Raw genomic sequence first — 24,302 nt, 5'->3', positions numbered from 1 at the left:
CCTGCAGGGGGCTCCAAGGGACCCCACAGTGCTCAAATTCAAAAACTACTAGAATAAAGCACCCTCCTGAGATGAAAAGTGCTCACCTAGTGCAGGCATGATGGGAAAAAGAACCACACCTGGACCCTGAAGTGAAACCCCAGAAAACAAAAGAGAAAAGGAAAATAATAAAAGAATTCAGAAAAGAAAAAGAAATCACTCATGAAAGAAAACAAGTTATTTGACACCAGCCCTCTTATCATGAACAAGGGCTGCAAGAAAGCAAGGGCACCCTATCTGCAGACTCACAGTAGTTTACATATCAGAAATCAACATTCAGTTGAGCCATCATTCGGTTGGGAACAAAGGCATTTCCTGTCATGCAAGGATAAAAAAAAAAAACCCTGCCCTTCAATGGCCTTCTCAAAATCAAAACAAACAAAAACATTCCATTTTGCTCCACTCTCATAAAAACTGAATCTAAGATAATCAGGTGAAGATGAGAAGAGAATCATGTAAAATTCATGACATCTAAGTAGATGTTGATCATAAAAATTCATAGCAACTGAAAAATAAAATTTAGATGCAATCAATGTGGATAATGGTGATTGGGGTTCGGGTAGTTTGAGAAGAGAGAAAGACATAACAGATTGCTGTAGTTTTTTGGTGTGTGTGTGTGTGTGTGTGTGTGTGTGTGTGTGTGTGTGTGTGTGTTTTCAGGGAGAAGGATATTGCTAATGATGAACATTAGACATCTAAGGAAGGCATAGGTTTATGTATATGAGGTAAAAATATTAACATTTGAAGAGTACAAAGAGTCCTTATAAAGTTCCAAACTATTAGAGGAACGAGTAGAACAAAGAAACCTTAGTCAAGCCAATAATTGACAAGAAAGAGAGAATATGAACACCAAGAACACATTATAAATAGAATAGATAAAATAAACTACCACACATCTATTAGTATCTTAGTAAATGTAAACAAGTTAACTTCTCTCATTAAAAGACAGACTTTTTGATTGCTTAAAAAGAAAAAGAAAAACATAGTGAAATTCAGCATTTCTTTTATAAGAGAAAAACATAAAGAGGCACAAATAGGCTGAAAATAAACAAAAATTAAAAACTGAAAAGTTAGTCTTCATCAAATGCAACAGATTAATCAGGTATATCCATTTTAATAGTTAGACAAAATTTAATTTGGTGAAAATGTCCAAAAACTTGTATTTCCTATCAGGAAAGGAAGCAATCTGCCAAATAAGTATCAATATCAATCACCTAACCACACAGCTTTAAGTAGAAGACAAAACCAATAGAAACACAAGGAGAAGTAGCAAAGCCATATCACGTGGGAGACAATGCCATTGAAAATGACGATGGACAACGCTGGTGTGACCGATATGCAGAACCTGCACCCAACACTGACACTGTGACCATGAGGATGCGGCTAGGATGTACAGACGTGTTAATGCTTGGGAGGGCAGGTGATGGTTTTGACAAGGAAATTGAACATTTAGTTTGGTACATAATCTTTATGGGAAATGAAGACTCCGCAGAAAAAAGGTAAAAGGCACAATTATTTTCTTCCACCTCAACAATTTCATTATTTTCATGTGATATTTGAACAGAGAAGGAGCTCAACAGAGCAGAAGTCATGGATCCAACTTAAGGCTTTATGATATAAATTATGTGGACAGGCAAAAAAACGTGGAGACATAAACAGTGGTTTGCAGGAAGAAGTGACAAGAGCATGCATGCTACAAAGGCTGTTGGTTCTCAGCCAAGGTCAGCAGAAATATAGCTCTGCTATTCTGCAAGTGTGGGCCAGAAAGTTACAGATGCAAGGGCAAATGGCCCTTACTTATTTCAAACTAAAAGTTGAGATGTGTGAATGGGTCACCTGATGAACTTTGCTACATCTAGGTCATCCCCCACTCCACCCCACCCCCTTTCTCTCTCTCCCTCTTTTCTTCCTCCCTCCTGTCTTCTCTTTCCTTCCCTCCTTTTTTGTTTTTCTTTTATTCATTTTCTCCCTTCTTCCCTCTCTTCTTCACTCCCTCCCTCCTTCCCTCCCTTCCTCCCTTCTATCCTTCCTTCTCTCATTCCACACAGTTGAATTCTATGGACCAATTTCAGCCACAAGAGAACTGCAACATCCAAGTCAATGGTGACAAACCTCAAATAAAAACCCAGCAAATGGCTTTCAGTGGAGGGTAACAGCTATGGCTAATTCTGGCTGTGGGCACCTGGGTTCTCAGATCAGGGCATGTGTATACAGCCCTGTGAAGGGCATTCTGTCAAGTCAAATTCCCAGGGAGTGATTGCTGGCCTTATGGGTTATTCTGGACCTTTCACTCTCTTTGCCTCTTTTTTCACTTTATCACCATTTACCTGCCCTTCATTTCTTCCAAAAAGGGTGAGCCAGGAGGTATAAGTAAGATGAGAAAGCTGTTCTCTTTTTAAGCAGCTGAAAAGTCAAAATACAATTCAGGGACAGACAAACTGAGATTTTGGTTTTAAGGTTTATTACCTCTGCTATCTCTGTCTCTTCTTACTGAATACACTTGAGTCAGCTAAGAACTTGATGTTACAAGCCATGGAATATACATAATATATATGTTAGTTTTGCATTTTAATCTACATGTTATCTGATACAAATGTACTTTGTATTGTGCAACAGATATTAGTCTGTATAAATTGAATTTTTTTGGTAAATAAATCATATTTGACAGATTTACCTAGCATTTATGTCATTTTAGTTAGCGGATAGAAAATGTCACCAAGAGGAATCAACCTTAAAATTTGGCATATTTGTTCATAGGACTTTCCTAAGATAGGAAACACTGGTCTTAGGTTTTTCAGTATGAAACAGAAGGATTTTAAAATTGTGTAATTGTGTATGTGTGTATTTATGGGTGTGTGTCTGTTTGTATATTTGTAAGTGCTTTTCTGTGTTTGTGTTGTGTGTTTTTGGTGAATGTCTGTTTGTGTGAGTGTGTTGGGGGCCAGCCATAGTTGTTCATATTAAGATATATAATTTCCAAGTGTATTTTGTTAGTGACTAAACTGCTAAAAGGTTCACCTTTACTTAACGCTGAGTAATGAGTGTTTATCTTTTGTCATGTCCATTAGCATATCACCAGAGCACTTAACCTACCTAAACCCTGTTCTTGCATGTACACAATCTGAAAAGCAGATGGACCAGAACTGACCACCATCTGCTGTCCCAGCATTCAGTCACAGTGAGATTTATGCAGCCAAACAATGAACGATCTGGTCTGCCTGTCCAATTAGTTAAATTAACTGAAAATGCTTTGCTGACAAAGTGGTAACAATGCTCATATGATAGTAGAGAATTGTGTCTTTGCATCACACCAATGGGACATGTTTAATCCTGCACCAGGTATCACACATGCAATTCAAATCATGTAAGGAATTAAAGGGTTAAGATGGAGGCACAGAGGAGTGGATGCTGGATCTGAAGGCAAAATCTAGAAGCATTCAATCAGGCCTGGGTCTCAGCAGCTAGGACACTGGTCATACTGCAGCCCAGTCCCTCTGTATGCCCATGTTCCCAAGAGCAGAGTGCTAGGGATGGTACAGGCAGGAGGGCAGTGCCTAGCATCCACCCAGTAGTCTGGGGTTATTGCTGCCTCCAGTAGGTGAAGACGTGCAAGCTGTGCAGTCAAAGTACCTTCTTTTAGCAACTCTTTGAAAAGGACAAATGATACATTTAATGATTGAGAATACAAGCCTAACATGTATTTTGAGTTGTTATGAAATATATTAAAACAAGTTGACAACAAATGTATTTCAGAGTTTATTAGAATAAGTTCGTAACAAAAAGTGCAAAGATCGACAAACCTGCCCTTTCTTGAGGCTGACCCAAGATGACTCTCAGTATCTCAGAGTTCTGAGGAACAGTGCAGTCTTCAAGCGTGCCCTCCCCCCAAACTGCAAAGCACTCATGCCTAGGATGAAAATAAATCCTGCCTAGAAATTTCATGATTCCAGAATTAGTGGAACAAATTTCAAGCACACATATTTAAAAATATTTACATTCTCATTTAGCATTCATAAAGCGATTACTGACATTTGTGAATCGCACCTAATATCACAGAATGAGACTTGCATATGACCTAATTCACGTGTAAGCCAAATATTCCAAAAGAACTTCAGCCCTGGGAACAAGGGACAAAATCTGCTGAGAGGAAACACTTGCCACCTTACAGATAAAAGAGAACGTAAAAAAAGAATTCCAGAACTTCTTCCTAAAATAAATGGGCATTATCTCTAAGAACAGACCAAAACATAATTCTTTTTTTTAAAGCACTTCAGTGAGTATTAGTTTTGGTAACCTGGAATGGAATAAGGTATTTAATTATTGGATACTTGAAGAATTTTGATTATTGTTCCCTTTTTTTGGTTGACAAACCACACAGATTTAAGCAGTGAGCTTTGCAGCCAGATAGGAACAGATGTTTTCAGGGCTCACATCTCAGATTCCCACACCAAAACCTATTGTCTAAGGTGATGGAAATATGTAGGGATATTACACCATTTGCAGCTGCTAGAAATCAATGCTTTCCTGTTTTCCTGATCTAGACAATGGAGAAGCTCAGAAGAAAAATAATACAAAAAGGCTTTCTTGTATTTGCTTTAAAAAAAACTGCATTATTTTGAATTTAGTACATTTTTTTGTGGTCAAATCTCATCTCTCTTCTCTTAGTTGTCACACACAAAAATATTTGTGGGAAAGAAAGTTGGAATAAAAGTAATTAATGATCAAATCCGTATTCTTCAAAGATTGCTGAGTGGTAAAAAGCCCAGGTCCCATGCTCAGACAAGCACTCATGATTAGAATGTCAAAGAGAACAGCAACTCATACATGTGTGTTTTAAGAAAAAAAAGATGTGTTTCATACTCAGTCCCTCCTGCACGATGTACATGAGCATGCACTACATGCTTAACTTTTTATTCCACTTGTTTGCCTGGTCATGGTAAAATGTAAGGAAAAGCTTTTACCATGGGTTGCTACTCTATCACTGACTAGCACTTAGGGCTAAAGATAGCTTTGCAAGGCCTGGCAGTGACTACAGCCAAAGTCCTCCTGTCCTCAACCCAGAAACCACTTAATTCACCCACACAGATGTGTAGCACCACAAGGTCACCAGGACTATGATCAAGCCACCCTCCATGGCTGCTTTTGCCATGAGGCCATGTTGTTGAGCAGCCACGGGTTATCCTACAAAGGACACTTACCAAGTCCACCACTCCCCAGGCATTTTTGGAAATTGCCTCACCCTTGGTTTTCTCCATGCCTCAGATTCCCTGGGGACATTTTCTTCCTGCATCAGGCCTCTCCAAATAATGAACAAGAAAAAGAGCCGTGACTGTCCCTGAAATTCAGGAATGGTTCTAGTGGGCTGCATGTTTAAGGGTGCCATCCCCTTTAAATTATCTGCCTTGGGAGGTAGAGGGTGGAAGATGGTGAGTTTGCCCCAAATATAGTTTTTCCAAGAGTCTTCCAGAATTATTGAACTATGGGAAACTGTTTGGACAAAAGTCTCCATTGCCTTTGAGCTTGTTGTCAAGTGGAGCCTTCTCTCTCTCTCCATCGTCCTACTTGTGCTGCTTGGCAGATCTGTCCCTGCCCAGCCCAGGGACATGGTTGGAGGAGTCTGCACAAAGCAGAGCCACCTCTCCCCATGCTCAGTCTCTGGCTGTGTCATGGCAGAGCCACCTGGGTGCCCCCGTGGATAAACAGGTGTTTAGCCAATTGCGAAGCAGCAGGTTGGACACTCCTTTATCCATTGTTGTGGCTCTAAGCTCCCCAATACAAGGATTCAAATACCTCAGACAGAACTGCAGCAGTATTAAATTGGAGAAAAAAGCATCTGTTTGAGGCCAACAGTTCCCATCAGATTTCCTGCCTGAGGTCATCCAGGTCAGAGGTCTAGGCTGCCGGTGGGCAGTGGCCTGAGAGCAGGAGACCTCACTGGTCTTCAGAGGGCCAACTCTGCCAGAGGGGACTCTGAGAAACTGCTATGTACCAAACCATATCTCCCTTTGTGGGATCCACAGTGTGGATCCACATGGTCTCCCCAGCGTGGGGAACTAAGTTGTCTATTCCTACCACAGAAGAATTCAAACACAGAGACCAGAAAATGAGCCTGGACTATAGAAGAAAATGGAACACTGTGAAATGAGAGGGCACATTGGTGACCTCAGTGAATTCAAGGCCCACTGGATCACAGAGGCCTTGGGTGAAGCCCACAGTAGGAATTCCTCCTTTATCCCAAATGAAAAGAGTAAAAACTGTAAAGGTGGAGGAGTAAAGCTGTTGAATTTGTATTTAGTTCATGTAAGTGCAGATACTTGTCAGCAACACCTCTGGCCAAGTCTTTAAAATCATCTAAATGGCCAAACAGTGGGTTCCCATACAAAGCACTGCCAAGGATCCTGTGGCCAATAGGCACAGCTTTTGTCTCCTTGAGTGTTAAACACCAGTATTCCAAGTGAAAACTGACTTTAAAAAACAGAAATTCCAAACCCCTACTATGTCCCGCAGAGCCTCCATATTTCTTTCCACCACCACCCTTCACTTTTCCATTGTCTTGAAAAAATCTGAACTGTAGCATCTACATTTCAAAATTGGCAAAAGGATATTTACTTGACCCTGAAGGCTGTGCACCTGGGGCTACTCCCACCCAGGGTGTGGGCCTCTAAGGCAAAACTAGAAACAGTAAGGTATCCTCCTTCTGAGAGGCAGAATTTGGAGCCTCTGGAAGGAAACACATTCCCTTTGTCCTTCTCTATGGTGGCAGAAGACAGCCCTTCCCACTCCCTCCATCAACCCAACAGAGGCCTCCCAGTGCTACTCAGGCAGCTCTAACAATTCCCACCATCCCAGCTGCTTTCTGGTGACTCAAGCAGAACTATACACTATTGACCACATCCTAAGGGCAAATCTTTGCAAGTAAGCACTTATAAATGAGGATATAAATTAAAATTGCTTTGAATAGTTTTTGCTGTTGCAAACAATTTTAGTTATTGTCTCTCCCTCCCTTCAATCCTTTTTAAGAAAAACAGAGAAAGGGGACACAAGTTCCTGAAGCAGCACTGGGACAGCATCCTGCATGACCTATCCTTGACTTTTTTGTATTTTACAGCCACAAATCACAATCAAGTTCTCAGGGTGCCATATGGACTATAAACAGTGCTAAAAAGTTTATGATGACAGCTTTCGGAGCTCAGCATATCATTTCTCTCACACATCCTTTAGAAACCATCAGAATGATAAACTTTTTGGTGCTTTTTCTATCTAGTCAAAGCACTCAAATCCAGAGCTGCATGAAGTGAAGGCCGTGCAGCCTGGGGTGGAGGATGTCTTGGGGCTGTGCCGGCTCAGAGACAAGTTGTCCTTGGCTTTTTTCCATGAATGCTCATCTCATCAGTAGTCAAGTATGTGTTAACATCAGAACATTTAGATGAATTTAGATTCGAATGCTTGTGGAGCAAACCCCCAGCCTCTCTCTCTCCAGCACTTTAGAATATTTGTTTTCAAAAACGCTTTTAACTCACTTCATATCACTTTTACCACATTTTTAGGCTTCAGTGGCAAATAAATCCAAGACTATCAGAAACTTAAGAACAAGGAAACGTATTTCTAAACTCCCTGCCTCCTTGCTACTTAAGCATTTAAGTGGATTTCTGGTCACTGTGGAGGATTTCAACAACATCAAGGTCAGTAGGACTTATGATGGGAAAATGCATGAATATAAAGGTAAAGAGATGTTCCCGGTCCTAAATATGTTCCCTCTAACAAAAAAACAACAAACAAACAAAACAAAAAAACTTTCTTATATAATTAAACTATTAATTGACTTAGTCTCCAATATACTAAGAGAAACAAACCATTTCAGTCCTACTTAGCATTATCAGATCCCTTTTCTTCTTATAGACTCCAGTCAGCAGAGAAGCAGTTCAAAAGGAGCCCATTAGCACCTAACTTGTAATCTAGAATCAGTGCAATAAATGAAATCAGTCACATTTGAATTTCACAAGGGAGAGTGAGTGAGAATTGTTAATATTCACAAAATTCCTGCAGTGACACCCAATTTCAGGGGTATCACACACACAGAGAATATACCTGTACATTCCAAGTTGCCAGGCCTTTAAAGAGAAAGTTTGCAACTGTTTGCTAAGATTCCAGTCCAGTGTTTCAGAAGGATGTGGGTCCTGCTTTCTGATGGGGAGCATAAAGCTCTGATGATGGTGACAGCTGATGACAGCTGACTGTCAGTGTCTCTGGGGCCACCTTACCTTCAGCAGTCCATCCCAGGTGTTGGACTATGGAAAACAAAAGATAGCATTGAAAACTGCTGCATCCTGCTGTGCATGACTAGACCCTGGGGGGAGGCCACGTGCACCCACACTGCTGGCTGCATCACTGTTCTAAGGGAGTATCGGTGTGTCTATGGGTACAGCCGGGCTGAGTTAACCATCCAGCATGGACAGCCCCTGCCCCTGCCCTCTGCCTGTTCGTGAGGAGGTCCTTGCCCACCCACCTCTCTGTACCTGCCCCCTCCTGTCCCCAGGGTGACCTCAGGCCTCTTTACCTGTACTGGTTTTCCATGGCCCTGCCCTCAGTTCGCTCTGGAACCCAGGAGTAGCTGTCTGCTGTGCTCTGGGGCTTTTTCTCCTTCTCCCTCTTGGCTCTGTGCTTGCGGTAGACCAGCAGTCCTAGGGCCAGAGCCAGCAAGAGTAAGATGGCCATTACAGTGCCCAGAATGTAGAACAAAAGCAGCTTTTTCCTATCGGTGTCATCATCCCTTTGTTGGACCATGAAATCACCACCCGTAGACTCCTCATGGCCAGTGGTGGTTGTGGGGTGATGGTTGCTGGGCTCAATCCAAATGCCAGGGAGCCTGCTGGGGGTCAGTGTCTTGGGTGGGGCAGGGGTGATAGAGGCGTTGCGTGGGAGGGAGGGTCTCCTCATGGTGGGTACCACCTTGGAGGTGCCCTTAGGGTCCCCAGTTGGACTTGGCATTGTGGCAGGAGGCTCAATTTTCCCTTCTCTAGCTCCTGTGTTCTCGCCTTGGAGAGACCCAGCCGATCGTCCTAGGGACGTGGGTCCCATGATGCAGGAGACCCCATCAGGGGCCAGCTCCCAGCCTGGCAAGCAACTGCAGCGGAAGGACCCTTGCATGTTGAAGCATAAGCTGTCACAGAGGCTTCTCTCTGGGCCCTCACACTCGTCCACATCCTGGCATTGGGTGCCGTCCTCCCCAGTCAAAACATAGCCGTCCTTGCAGAAGCAGTAGAAGGAGCCATCTGTGTTGGTGCAGCCCTGGGTACAGGGTGAGTGGTCTGTCTCACACTCATCCACATCCTGACAGGCTCTCTCTCCAGGGCCACTGGACTCGTAGCCCACCCAGCATTGGCAGTGGAATCCCCCGGGGGTGTTGATACACTCCTGGGCACAAGGGGAATCCTGGCACTCATCCACATCTACACAGTCCCGCTGAGTTGAGTCCAGCTGGTAGCCTTGGGGGCAGAGGCAAGTGTAGCTTTTCCAAAGGGGTCCAGGGACGCATGTGGCCACCCCTCCACAGGGGCTGGAGCTACAAGCATTCCGGGAGGTACAGGTCACCAGGTCGTCCAGCAGCCGGAACCCGGGGCGACAGCCACAGCGGAAGGAGCCATCCCCCCCCTCGAAGCAGTCCTGCTGACAGCCTCCATTGTTGAAGTTGCAGCCGTACTCGGGGCTGACACAGAGGGGACCCGAGCTGCCCCAGTTGAACACATCAGTGGCCTTCTCCTTGCACAGGAAGAAATGTTGCCCACTCTTTCCCCCACCCTCACAGGCCACATTGGCTATGGAGCCAAAGGGCACTGCCTCCAAGGAGGAGCTGGTGGCCTGGAAGGGGGTGGTGTAGTTCACCTGGCCTGGGCCTCCCAGGGCCAGAGGCCGGCACATGCCTTTGAAGCTGAACTTGCACACAAAACCCTCAATGTTGCTTCCAGGAGAGCCCGGGCTCCCACAGGGGCCCTCAGACCACTTGGGGAGGCGGCTTATGAGGGGAGGCAAGGACAGGTCTAACATTAGGGACACACAGCGCCTGGAGATGCAAGAGTTCCTGGCCTCCTTGTGCCAGTTGGCATAAGGTGTGTCCTCCCCACCACCCACCCAGCTGAAGCCCTTCAGTGGCAGGCTGCGGTTCAAGCACTTGCCCTTCTCTCGCTGGAGTCCTATCCAGAACTTGCCCACCCGGGTTGCCAGAGGCATCCCTGGCTGCAGGAGCTGGGCCAGTGCTCGCTGGATGTGCTGGGCCTCCTCCTCAGTCCTCACTGTGGCCAAGTTGCCCCCGTTCTTGCTGCAGTGAAGCTGGGCCTGAGCCGCACTCAGCTTGCCCCAGTGGGCTGTGTAGCAAGCAGTCCCTGCACACACCACCATCTGTGTCTCAGTGCTGGACCCTGCCCAGGGCTGGTTCAGGAGCAGTAGCAGCAGCAGCAACAGGCTGGTGGAGGTAGCCATTGTGTCCTCTGTGTTGCCCTCAGTGGGATGCTGGAAGCCTGGCAGTGACAGCAGATCTGTGCTCCAAGGGACGCTGAGGGCTCAGACACTGACACTCTGGTACAGAGGAGGACACAAAGACTGCAGGCTTTTCACGTCCTCCTGACCCAAGGCGCATCCTGTGCTGTTGTACTTCTTATTTCTCACCGGATACTGGGACTTCCTGCAGTGAATAGTTTTCTAACTCCTGTTGCCTCCATCACAGTTTTGTTGTTCATAAAAGGAGCCAGGCGGATTTGCTGGATCTCTGGCTAAACGCTGCGGAAATGTGACGGCCTGGGGGGTGGGGTAGGGGGGAAGATGTTTATAGCTCTGGAACACTAGCTACTTTATTTAGGTTCCATTCTCTCCCATCTGCACAAGGAGCTTAAATGGCATGCTACGGAGTGAGTAGAGACTTTTGGGGGCTAGGAACTTGAAAAAGCTCACTGGGTAACCCATAATAAAATTCCACTTTGGTTTGAAAACAATTGGAAGAGGGAAAAAATTCCTCAGACTTGAGATACGAGGCCACGGATGGTTATAATTTTCAGCCTTTTTTAAAAAGTAAACTGGATTTTTCTTTTGCCTATCTCATGTTCCCTTCAACTTTGGGAGTTTTTTTTTCTTTTATTCCCCCCATTGTGAACTTTAAATAGAGAGGCAGTTTTTAAATAGGAACTGGACTGTGGGAATGTTTGAGTGTCTAATATAATGCCAAGCTCCTCGAAAACATTAAACCAAATTGAGTGAAATGTAGCAGTTTTCAGGGTTTCACAGTGCAAATGTGTTGGGAGGTGGCAGTGTCACAAAAAGCATCAGAAAGAGAAAAACAAAAATGTTTGTTTTTCCTGACCCTGGACTTGATGCCTTGCCTCCCCTACTCAGGGATCCTGGGAAGGGTAGGAGCTCTGGGTCTGGAATAAGAATTCAGGCCACCACTGATAGTCTCCTGCACAGCAAACAACTCACCAAAGACCTGGACTTTTCCTGCATCACAGACCTGTTTTGCTCATTGGGGCTGTCTTTGGTTGGAGTCTCCCAGAAGTAGACCCTGAGACAAGGATTTGGAGCAAATAGTTTATTCTGGGAGGAGAAGTGAGACAGAAAAAGGAGGAGCCAACAAAGGGTGGCTGAAGAATTAAGTGATACTGGGGCTCCTGGAGATAATTTGGGCCACATGGCAGAGCATTCTCAGCTGAGGGGAGGGGGCTGGGGCAGTTCTCCTCCAGCTCCCTCCTCACTGGTGGCAGCAGATCTTTGGAGCTCTGGGCTGACAGTGAGGACCAAGTACACCAGAGGGAATGCTCAGGTGGAGAATCACAGGGGACTGCCAGGGGGCTATGGGTGTGGTACCAGCGTCTGCCATATTGGCCCTCTACAGAGATTTGAGTTAGGGTTTTATGGGGTTAGGAACTCACTGGCTTTCAGCCTCCCCAAAGTGACCATCTCAAATTCCAGTTGGAGATCTTTCAGAGGTGTTCCTTACGTCCTACTTATTTTAATAAGGTATTTGAGATAGTCCAGTGAACTTCTCTCAGAAGCCAAGGGATCGTCCCTGTGCTCCTTGGTGCCTGTGGAGATCCATCCATCATCTATTCATCCACCTATAATTCATCTTCCCACCTATGCATCTATCTGCCCACCCATCCATCTGTCTGCCCACCAGCCCATCCATTCATTCATTCAACCAAAGTTCATTAAGCCCTTACCATGTGTTTGGCTCAGCACTGGAACTCTGGGAGGGAACTTCTGACTTCATGCTCCTTGAAATCTACTAGAGTAGACAGATTTGAGCACATTGAACAGTTGTAACTATAATAGGTACCAAAGGGAGAAGTTCAGGGTGTCAGGAGATGTCTTGACCTGGTGGGTGGGTGGGGTCATTGGGATAGGCTCCCCTAAGGGAATAATAGCAATGAAGCCAGAATCTAAAGGAGCAGTATCTATGAGAGGGGATGATGCCCATAGAAGGGGACAGTACATACCAAGACCCTGTGGTGCAAGAGTTGTGGTCTTCACATGTAGTGAAAGAAGGGCAGGGAGACTGGAGCCCGAGGAATGAGAAGGAGGTCCTGGGGAAGGTGAGTCCAAAAAGTGAAGATTTAAGGCATCTCAAATCCATGGAGAAACACCAAGGTACTGATAAGTTGAGATGTGTGTGAAAAAGAGTGCCTCCTTTCGTGGAATGGGGAGGAGGCTGATGAACCCCAAGCAATGTGAGGACCACTCAGCAGATGACTGCAGGTTTCCAGGAAATGGAAAGTTACCAGTCCATAGTAACTTGTACTGGGTGATGCCCCTGGATGAGAGACAGTAAACTCAGGAAACGATGAGGTTCCAAATCAGGCCATTCTTGGCACTGCATGAAATGGAGGTTTGTTGGCATGGGAGGTATACAGGGGGACTTTATGACTTCCTGCTTGTGCCAAGGTCTGGGATCCTGGGAGGCTATGTCCACTGGAATTTGGAAAACAGGGCCTGGGCTGGATAGCAATCAGAGGGGGCTGCCTCTTGGGACTAAGAATCTCTCAGAGAACCCCTGTCATCATGTCTTGCCTCCTCAGGACTCTGATTTTGCCCCTAGACCTGGGGAAGTAGCCAGGTTAAAGGGAACCTGAGAAGGCTAGTGTCCTCAACTCCTGGCCGGTGTAGCTGAATATTTAGGCTTAGTGAGGGTCAGTGTTAACCTCTGCCCAAAATATGCTTCATTTCTAAATGTTTATTTATAGGCAGGTGACTTTTTAACATTCCCTAAAATCAATCAGATAATGTTTGCCTTGGGTTGCAATGCAGCCTGGCATATACTCATAGCAGGGAATCTTTCTCCTGGTTTATACTGCTGTTTGTGCAGCCCAGAGCTAGATTATTTAGTTAACTGTTGTGATCTTGCAGGATTCAACCAGCATCCTGTTTGGTTGATGCTTAAGGACATGGAGTTGAATGAGTGGTTTACAGCTTGTCAGCCTCTATGACCCCCAGGTCTTTTTTCAGGGTATCTTGTTTTTCAGGGTATTTCATTTTGAAAATGAAAAGTTTTTCATTTTCCACATGGGAACTTTCAAAAGAACTACTCTTCACTTCTTAGCCAAGTGTTGATATCTTAAAGAAGAAAGCGAAGTAGCAAGGACATGTGCACAGTTTATTCATTCATTAACTGAGGAAGTATCTGTGAAGCACTTATTACAAGAAAGGCCATGTAAAGTGCGAGAACTGCCCTGCCCTGGGAGTCATGGATTCCACTTCATTATTTCCAGTAACCTAGTTAACTCAGCCTTGGCTCTATTCCCTTCACCTGTAAATAGATGGCAACAGGGTCCCTGAATACTTTTCTTCCTCTAGCATCAGTAACAGTGAGCTCATGCTTTCTTCATCCTCTGGGAATTGGGGAAGAAGCAAGCTGAAGAGAGAGTGGGGACCAAGTCCACAGAAAAGCCCTCACCAGTAGGCACAAGGAAGCAAACCACCTGTCTAAATTGCATAGGTGCAATTTCCCCCATACTGACCTTCTGAGTATCAAAATACAGTGCAGTTTCTCTACTGGCTATCCCCTCTCTCCTTGTCCCCCTCATCTTTTGACTTTCACTCTGTCCTTTGATCCTTCAGTCACAGCCGGCTGAGCTTGGCTGAGTTAAATCACCTGGGACCTGACAGCCTGGGTTCTTCAGCTCCAGACCTCCTCGCTGTCCTCTCCACTCACAGAGAAGGTGGCAGGAAAGCCCCAGGGTCTGGGGCACCATGTCTGTTAGCTCAGCAGAAGGAGGAGAATTTACTTTTACTGGTGAGATTTGGCCGAGTTCTTTGAAGTATTTAGGATACTTCGATGCAAACTTGGAGGAAATTCTGAACCTTGTGTATGGAACTCCCCATAGATGATAATTCATCACATTTTATTTGAAGTGCAGATTTTATCAAACCTCTCTGAGGATTGACAGCTAAAGAATAGAGGAACAGAGAACTTTCCTTGGTAGATCTTTGGGTAGAATCCATTTTAAGTATTTTAGAACAATCACAAGCCTAACAGCATAGTTTGTGCCCTGAGCCATGGACCCACACCATCATCCACTTTCATTCTGGAGTCTCAATTAGTACTCTCAGCTTTATTTTTAAATTGTCTCCAAAAATTACTTCACACTATGCTGGGAATGGACTGTTCTGGTTGCTAATATGAGGATAATTTAAAATCCCAATTATTCTGGAGCAGAATGATTGGTTTATGAATCATTCAGACATCTGCCTTCTCTTCTTCTTTATATTCTGAACTAAAAATTTGAATGAAGGAGGATATATATGGCATGCTGCACTTGTCCTAGAACATGCAACAGGTGCCCAATGTGTATCAGTCACTCTCCTCCATTTGTTCATTCACTCAATAAATGTGTATGAACCATTACTATGCATCAGACTGTTTTCTGCATGTGAAGGGGGAGGATACACAGGTTTTGGTACTTCATAAGCTTTGTACCAGACAAGTGAATGAGGAACCAGAGTATAGTCTTTGATGGAGACGGACAGGCATAGGGAAACTGGCTGACCACTGTGTTCTCAGCAGCATTTCTCTTAGTGGGTGAAGGGCAAGTTCCAAAGGTGGCCCAGGTAGGCAAGAGTCCAAGAGGACAGTTAGGGTGTCCCAGAGAGGGAGGGCCATGCATTCCACAGGGTCTGTAGAAAATTTAAAATAGTAACAAAACTAGTTAAAAGCTGGTCTTTTTAAAATTATCTTTTTATTTTCACCAAGTTCCACTAACTCTAAACAAGGTCAATGATAAAATTCTCTCCCCCCCAAAAAAAAGAAAACTTGTTGGTCTAAATTCTAACCAAATGTTGTAGTCACCATTGTTTTAATAATATATATGCAAGCTTCAGATTAGCACATTTTCGTTACTTATCCTTTAATAAACATTATATTCTGTGCGGGGGTTTAGGGAATTCCCACCTGTGAAGCAAGTCGTCAGTCACCCACAGGTCTTACAGAGCAAATTCCTGGTGGGTGGGATTCAAAGCTCAAGGGAGGTGTCACTATAGCGACACTAGGTCCCTGCTGCTTATGAGCTGATTCAAAATAAATGATGATAGCACAGAGACCATAAAGAGAAAGAAATAGAACCTGAGTCACTTCAATTCCATTGTTCTCTGTGACCACTTGGAGTTTTGGGGTTGAAAATTTAAAACAGGGAAAGAGTGGGAGCTATGAGATGTGATATTTTTGGTAAGTGCAAATTTTATTTCATATTGGAGCTATTTCACTGAATCTGAATAGCATTTTTTAAATTGAAGTTTCACCCTTTTTAATAGTTTGCTTTAAAACTGAAGAACAAATTAAAAAATCATTATTGTTGATAATGACATGGTTTTTTTTATTTCTGAAAGTAATTCTGTTGTACAGAGGTGTGAGCTGCTGCACTCACCCACCTAAGTACAAGTAAGCCAGTCATGCGAAACCACAATAGGACATACTTCTCCCAGGGGCTTGGCTTGTTGATTTTCCAGCTGTTCTGCATTGAAGATATAGAACACATCCACCCACCCTGGGTTCAAATCCTGCTCTGATACATATAGCTATGTGACCTTAGACAAGATGCCAAACCACTTTCTTCGTGTTGTGTTCTCAGCTGTAACAAGGGGGGCTTTGTGAGGATTAAATGAATCAGTACCTAGAAAGCTATCAGAACAGTGCCTTGCAGGAGGTGTGAGTGACCTTTATACCAGGAGGCAGAGGAGGGGACACCCCCCCACCTCACCCCCAGATTCTGCCTCCAGCAACTGAAACTGGATCCTCAGCTTGGCCACTTGCTGGTTTTGGGGTTAGATCCAACCTTTTCATCTCCAGAGATCTTGGTTTCCTTGGTTGTCAAACAGGAACAATAAGGCTCAGGAAGCCATGATGCTACAGTGAACATTAAATGAAAGGAGACAATAGCTGTAAGCGCTTCCTGTGGGGGTTGTTGCATAGACAAGAGTCCTGTTCCTATGATTGCAAGGAAACAGAGAAAGGCATACGGCACACCTCCAGCCTCTGCTCCCACCAAGGCAAAAACAAAGAAGAGAAAACCCCTGTTATATTTGCTGGAGATTATGAGTTTTTCTTTTTCAAAGACTTTCCCATTTTTGTTTGGCTCCTTGGCTAGGTAAACATTCTTCTAGAGCATTATTGATTTTTCCACATCTCATAAATAACCTTCTAATGTAATTTCTCATGCACAATATTTGGCTGACTGTTGTTTTTAATGTTAACTTGCACTCACCTCCTGGTAACTGGCTTTGATAAGCAAAAGCCACTTGTCAGCATCTGGAAAGAGATAAATCACTCAGAGGAACTGTGCTTTTGACAGCATCTCTTCACACATTTCATCTTCAGTCACAGCTCCAGGGATGAAATGACCCAAATGATGTGCAGGATTCCTTTGACATTTACAACATTCTCAGTGGTTCCAATAAGTTGTCATAACAATTTAGCCCTGTTTAGACAATATAATTTTATAGAAAAAAATGACCTATTTGACTGCATATGACAAGATTTGATTCTCCATGAAATGAGAATAATAACACAACAGCTGTTTGAAAGAGAGGTCATGTAGGTTGAATAGAGAAGATTTCATTTCCTTTGGGAGCTGACTGGGAACTCTTGGGGATTCCTGAGGATAACAAACTAGATCTGGAGAAGCAGACGTCTCAAGCATGCAGAACCTACCTGATGCCAGGTATGTCCAGGTCTACAGCTAGTACCCCTCAAGTAAGTGCTAGGACTACACTTTACATCTGGAGAGGCTGGATTATAGCCATGTCTCCTGCCCCAGGAGCTCACAATAAATCTGGACTCCATTTTCCCGGGTCAGAACTGCTGCCTTTGCATGGCCTGGCCTCAGCTGGCAGCCCTAAACCCAAGTGATTTAATGCAAAGGGGAATGATACTTCCCGTCTTCTGTAGGTATAATTGCTAGTCAAAATGTGACACTAGCCATATGAGTTTGGGTAAGTATTTTTCCTCTCTGGCCTCCATCTCCTAATGTATAAATGGTGTCATGTGCCAGAGTGGCATGCAGATTAAATGAGATAACCTAGAAAAGCATTTAGCAGTGTTTCATCACCAGTTGCCATTATTAGCCACATAAATGCAGTTTCACATTTACTAACAATTCTTACAATTATAATCATCTTGTTTGCCTTCACTGATTCTCAGGAAGCCACCAAGAACACCCCACACAGATGAAGTATCAGCACCACAACATCCTCTCTAAGATCCATAGGTAGTGCAGTGTTTGAAAGCACCGCACTGGCGCCCAAAGAGGATTGACCACCTGCTGCAATGGTCTGGGAGGGACGCATGGAAAGAATGTGGTGGACACGGCCATAGGTGTCTCTATCTTAGGATCCCATGTAGATGTGTATAGAGCATGGGGTGGTGTGTGTGTATTCTCAAAGCCAGCACTATTATCTGGTATCTCAATGTGTGCCCAGCAAGCTTTCTCCACCAGCCATGCGATAGCAGAGCCCATGCTTAACTTGCAGGTTTTGACACCATGTGGTCTATTGGTGGGGTGGTGCATCTTTATGTTAATACATCACCCTACCCCTGGGGTCACAAGTTGTTGTGGGCATCTGGACCTGCCAGCTCTGTATGGGCACCCAGGGGCTGCTGCACTACAAGGGCATGTATACTTTCAGAGGCCTGGGCCCTGTTGGCTGGGGTGGGGTTAGAAGAGGTGGCAGGTGTGCTCCATTGTAATTTTCACCCAAAGGTGCTCAGGAAACCCTAGTTTGGAGCATGAATGTGCCAGGTGCAGGCCCTGGGGCAGAGCCAGGTCTGTCTCCCTTGGAGGTGAGCTGGGAGTTTGTCTGTGGGCTATGTAACATTTAGATGAGTTGGTCAAGTGCTGGGTTTTCCACTCTGTGGGGGCTTATGGAATTCCTTGGACACCCTGAGGGAGGCCAGGATCTGATTACCTGTGGCTTTTCCACAGAAAGTTGGAGACCTCCCTGTCATCCTGGAGTGCAAGGTTAGAGGTCAGAGCCCCATGTTCCAGATAAAGGTGCCCTGTGAGTTTTCCTCTCATGCTTGGTCCAATCTCTGACTTCAAGGAGTGACTCTGCTCTCCTGTGCCTTTGATTTCCCATCTACAAAAGGCCAGTATGACATCGTGAACCTCTCCACACAGTGGGAGGAGTTGAGGGCAGGAAAGCCAGACCACAAAGAGCAAAGCAAGACATGCAGAGTGACCAACTGCACCCACTGCCTCAATTAGGACACTCAGTGGGCAAACAGGTAAAAGATTGCTCCTATTTTGACATCCCATAAAACACAGGCTGACTGAATTTAGTTCAATACAGTCATTTTGAAAGTAAACTGGGTTGCATTTTTAATACCCCTTTTCCTGAAATTAAAAAAAAACACGTGCTTTTTAAAATTTGCTTTGTTTCTCTCAGTCTCCATGTCTCCACCTCTTAGGAAGCGAGAAGGGGTAAGGAGAGGAAGTCAGGGCAAACAGGTTGGGGTTGGGACCCCTGTGGCCAGAGAAATCCCCTAGATAACACAGGGAGTTGCTAGTAGTGGCGGCTGTGGTGACATGGTGAGGATGGGGGTGGGGTGGACACATGAGAGTCTGCCCCCAGGAGCACAATGGCAGAAAAGAGTCCTTGTTAATTAGGCATTCCAACCATAGCTGGATTCTCCTAAACAAGAAGGCACAACTGACACACCAGTACCAGCACCAAAACCTGTTAAAACTGAAGAGTCAAAATAATGATGGTCTGTGGTGTGCAAGGCCCCACATCTCCATTTGTGAATGATTCCGCTAACGAGGCTGCCCATAACATAGAATTGCCTGCCTAAGTTTGGATTTATTAGTTTCATTTTTCCAGTAGCTAAGTTTCATCATCAAATGAAACAGGAGTTTCATTTTCCATAAGCATTCTTGATAATGTTGAGTTTCCCTCAGAAAGTCTGAATCACACTGTCCACGCCCTACTTTTCTCCAATAACACAAGGGAAATAGTCCTCTGCAGGAAACATTCCTCTGAGAGCCCTAAATATTTCATCTCCCTTTTCCAGTTCTTTCTATAATAGAAGATAAAAGTTGGAAAGTTACCTAACCTTGGTTCTGGGAGAATATCACAGTGCTCTCAGGCCTCTGCTGTAATATATGATATCTCTCAGCTGGAGTTGAACATAAGCAACAGTAAAACTTTGTAACAACTTCTAGACATCAGCCTCTTCATCTGAATGAGCAGATCTGTTGGTCCCAGGTTGGGACCAGCTCTTAGACATTTTCTTTTAGACCCACACAGTGTTCTTAAACTTTTAGATTAATTATCACTATTTAAGAAGTGTAAGATTTTACATAAAGATATGGATTTCTGGTTTCTCTTGAAAAATGAAAGTGTCTGGCAATGCTGGTCCCTTTCTGACCTGGCAATCAGTGGCCACACCAGCATCCTCTTAGGTGCTGCCTTGTTGGGTCCCATAGCCATGGGGACCTAAACTTCAATAAACATCAACACAGTAGTCCACCTGCCTTCCATCTAAAGCCATGAGAGTTCTTCATCTGGAATTTATTTGGGGTCTATTTGGGATTCTATATTCATTTCTCTCTGTATGAAGTGGGGTGTGTGGAGGGTCCTTCTAATCATAGCATCTTATTAATCCTTGATGCCTCTCCAACAGATGTCCTCTCTTATTCTTGAGAGAAGCTCGATTGTGCATCTGTTGGCAATAAGCTTTAAGAGATGCTAGCAGACTCTGAGCCAGGTCTGAACCAACATCCATCCCTAGCCAGCTACCTGGGTTAGGGCAGACATGTGGCATAGACTGCTTATGTAGTGTGAGGGGAAGTGCTGGGTGCTTCTGGAAAATGTCCTCTTCTCTGCAATAGAGAGGCGAGAAACAGTCATCCCATCCACTGAATGATCTTCTGATTACTGGTTTGCAAAAAGACAGGACAACCTGGCATGCTCAGAAAGGTTAAGGAGCAGAAACAGGAAAGGGACTGGGTCCTCACAGGCCTCATTGAACTGCTGAATATGCCACACAGAATTGCCTAACGTGAGACTTCTTATATGAAATTATTAGCATTTTAATTGTTTGAGCAACTTTGTTACTTACAGCTGAAAGCATTCTATCCAGATTTTGGAGCCCTAAAGGGTTTACTCTACAGGACAAGGGCTGACCTGGAGGCCTTTCAAGCCCTTACTGGGTCTTCAGAGCTTTGGTCTGTTTGCTGGATCGAAGTTCCATGCAATAGTTCTAGGGGTCAAACTCTGCTCCCCCCTACACATGTTGGAAAAGAGAATGGGCTGTTTGTGGTGGAACTATAGGCCTTCCTCTTCAGATGCTGATGAGGAGGAAGGCATCTAAATGGAAGGGGTGGTAGCTGCTTATACCTGCAGATATTACAGATGGTGGTCTGGAAGGGCTGACAATGAAGCACTTGGAAAGACTGGCTTTTGTCTGCTCATCCATACTCCAACAGCCTGCTCTGCACTTGGGGGCCCAGTGAAAGTGGGAGCAACAGAGAGGGCCATGGGCAGACAAACTTGAGCTGGCCAGAGACCTGCATTCTCACCCACATGCCTGCTGTCACCTTCCTCACTCCCATGGGAATAAAGTGGGCGGCAAAAAGGAAGATGAGACACCAAGGTACATCAGGTTCCAACATGCAGAAGCCATTTCAGGCCTACACTGGGAGCAGGCCACACCCTCTGGCTATTCAAGATGTCACACAGAACAAAAGCAATTCTACACAGTTTCCCAAGACAAAGCCAGACCACCCCAGGGTTTCTAGCATTTCACCTAATTCAGCAAGTGTGAGTTTTTTTTCTTTTAGCTCTTGTGTTTTAAAGGCAGTGGTGACTTTGGTGTGCTAATAATTCATCTCTGAATCCAAAGAAAAAATTATAATTTAAAATGGTAACCAATTTGCAGGAGTTAGTTTGCCACATGCAAAATCAGCAGATTCCACAGAATTCAATAAAACATACATATTTCCATCCAACCCAAAGTTTGAAGTTATAGAAAGTTGAGAGTGAAGAATTATAGTAGTTTCCCTTACTAAAAAATTGCGTAACTCAACATATCAATAGAGCATCATAAAGGATGTGAGTGATCTGCTCTGACTGAGGTTTACTGATGACTTCTCCTGGTAACTCAGCAACCTGATTCTTAAAGACACAGAGGGATAGAATATATTTAGCTGGACATAGTGCCCTCCTCAGGCCTGGGGAGGCTGAGTCAGCCAAGTGGCAGGTGAGGCCTGCTTCACCAGGTCTGTGCCCCTGCCTGGAAGGTACAGCAGCTGTTTGCCTCCAGGACAATGGGTCCTGGCCCAGCCAGTGCTGTCTTTCCTCTTGCCACAGTCACACTTCTCACACTTGTACACTTATCTCTGCTTTCCCACTTTTCTCCCTTCTCTCTTTTCTGTCTCTTTGGTGTTCTAAAACTGCTTTCACAAAGGTCCCCTCTGACTATGAGCAACTACATGGCCTATGTCAGTCCTCAGTTATTGGCGCTCAGGTGTACATTTGGAATCCTCTATCAGGGACAGCAGGTAGTCTGCGTCCCCAAGGATCCTTCCCACCTCTCTAGTGGCTTCCCTCTTGGGGATTCACTCCTGGGCCCCTGTCTCTTTCATGTCCTACACATCCAGCACACCTTCATCCACATCAAATACCCCTGGAGCTGCTCTCCCCACCACCTCATCTCACAAACCTGTTCTTACAGCTCCACAGTCAAATAACCAGCTGCCTCTTTCTCACCTTGATGGCTCAAAGTCACCAAGACCAAAATCTCATTCATTTTCTGCCCCACCCTACCATCTACCCGGTTATATAGGACATACAGTGGCACCCATGTCTCCCACCTCTCCAAAACTCTTACAGAAAATCTACCACCAGCCCTAAGGAGTCCTCTTTCTACCTGTCTGGCCACCTCTCCATCCCCCACCTCCACCCTCTCTCCCTGGACATCTGCACCAGCTTCCTAATTAGACACCTACTTTGTCTCAGCCTCTTATGCTATAAAGTTGTGATTGTTCTGAACTATAAACCTGGTCCTTTCTTTCCGCACAAACACACACCACAGTGAAACACTACTGGGTCTTCCCACTGCTCTTGAAATAAAACACAAAATTCTAACATGGCCTAGTTAGATCTGGTACTTTTCTCCTTTCTAATTTCATTTCCACATTCTCCAGCCACAGTTCTGTGGGCTACCTGGACCCCTCCACAGAGCTTTTGCAATGCTATGTACACTAGCCTATACACACACGTGCACACACAGGTGTGCACACACACATACACACATGCATACATGCATATGGCCATACACAGGTGTATACACACATGCACACACAGGGCCAAACACACACAGATACATACAAACACACACACAGAGACTAGTTAACTAGCTCACTCTTTTAACTCCTTAGGTCTTGGTGAAGCTTTGCCCATCTTCCCATAGTAAATCTGAGCTCCCGTCATTTGCTCTCACAGAAAGCCTCCTCACCTTGCATCTCTTCTTCCTGGAACTCAGCACATTTGCAATTTCACATATGTATATTTGATAAAGTGTTTCCCTCCAGTAAATCCCAGCAGAGTTGGAAACCTGTCTCTTTTGTCCTTCGCTGACTCCCCAGTGCCTGCTACATGGAGTAGGTGATAAGGAACTGCTTGTTGAATGAATTCACAAACCCCTAGAGTAAGTGAGAAATCCCCAGGGTAAAGTAAGAGGGAAAGAGAATCAAGCAGGGTGGAATCCTGTCACCTGGGAAGTCCAATCCAATTGCATTTAAAATGTGCATTGTCCATTTGAGATATTCACATTTCAAGAAAAGCTATTGTATGTTCAAGTTCGAAGACATTGGAGGAGGGTTTATGGCCCCTGGACCCCCAGCACCAGGTTTGCTGTTGGCAAGTCCTCCAGAATGAAAGTGAATGAAAGAGAATTCATGACTGCTAAATACTGGCCTCTCCCGTAGCTCACCAGATCCTTCTCTCTATGTCAAGCTCCCTTTCTTCATCTCCACAGTTTGTCAGGATGGGCATGTGCATCCTGGGCAACACAGCAAAGTTTCCTGTCCTTCCACACCATGGTTTCTTCTTTTTGTTAACATCAAGGTTATTAAATTTCCCAAGAGGGTTGACACAGATATTATTTTTGAGGCCCACCATTCAGTGTTCATTCCCAACTTCCCTTCTCTTCATGTGTCTTTTTACACAAAATTAAAACCCACTTTTTGAAATGCACTAGGGAAAGCTTTTAAAGGAATAACAGCAGCACAAAGGTGGTGGTAATGGGCAAGTAATGAAGAAAAACAGCAATTAGATGACTTGGTCACTCTCAGTCTTTGTTATCCTTTAAGATAGCTCCATATGGGGCAAAGTCTCTCTGATTTGAGGTGTGCAGATTCATTCAGTGTTCTTACCTTGAAAAGCTGGAAGGGCAGCACAGAGATGACATGCTTCCCCAAGGCTGCCAATGAATCTGCACCAGGAGGAAGTCTAGGGTCTGGAAACCCACAAAACACCACTTCTCCTGGTTCTCAGGTAACAGTGGACATGGGTCTCATTCCCAGTCACACATGAGAATCACCCTGGGAATGTGACAAACCACAGTGCCAAGCCCTAGCCTGAGCTAAGTAAATCAGACTGACCGTGGGTAAGGCCTGGGCTGGGTGTTCTCTTACACACACACACACACACACACACACACACACACACACACACACACACCATTAAGAAGCACAGGGCCTGGAATGTTCTGAGTACTTAATACATAC

The 24,302-nt window shown here is 44.7% G+C and overlaps 1 protein-coding gene across 1 annotated transcript; it reads right to left on the bottom strand.

Annotated features, from left to right (window-relative positions):
- Window positions 1-3,782: 3,782 nt before the first annotated feature.
- Window positions 3,783-10,768, bottom strand: CD93 (CD93 molecule). Its single transcript, XM_019656921.1, has 2 exons — window positions 8,597-10,768; window positions 3,783-8,327 (listed from the first exon to the last, which is right to left on the bottom strand). Exons 1-2 carry the CDS (start codon window positions 10,513-10,515, stop codon window positions 8,303-8,305), a joined length of 1,944 nt encoding a protein of 647 aa, XP_019512466.1. The 5' UTR covers window positions 10,516-10,768; the 3' UTR covers window positions 3,783-8,302.
- Between the last annotated feature and the right edge of the window lie 13,534 nt (window positions 10,769-24,302).

This window comes from Hipposideros armiger, unplaced genomic scaffold (assembly GCF_001890085.2).
Source record: "Hipposideros armiger isolate ML-2016 unplaced genomic scaffold, ASM189008v1 scaffold_269, whole genome shotgun sequence".
Taxonomy (NCBI): Eukaryota; Metazoa; Chordata; class Mammalia; order Chiroptera; family Hipposideridae; genus Hipposideros; species Hipposideros armiger.
The sequence above is the reverse complement of the archived record's forward strand: the minus strand, read 5'-3'. Positions and strand labels throughout refer to the sequence as shown.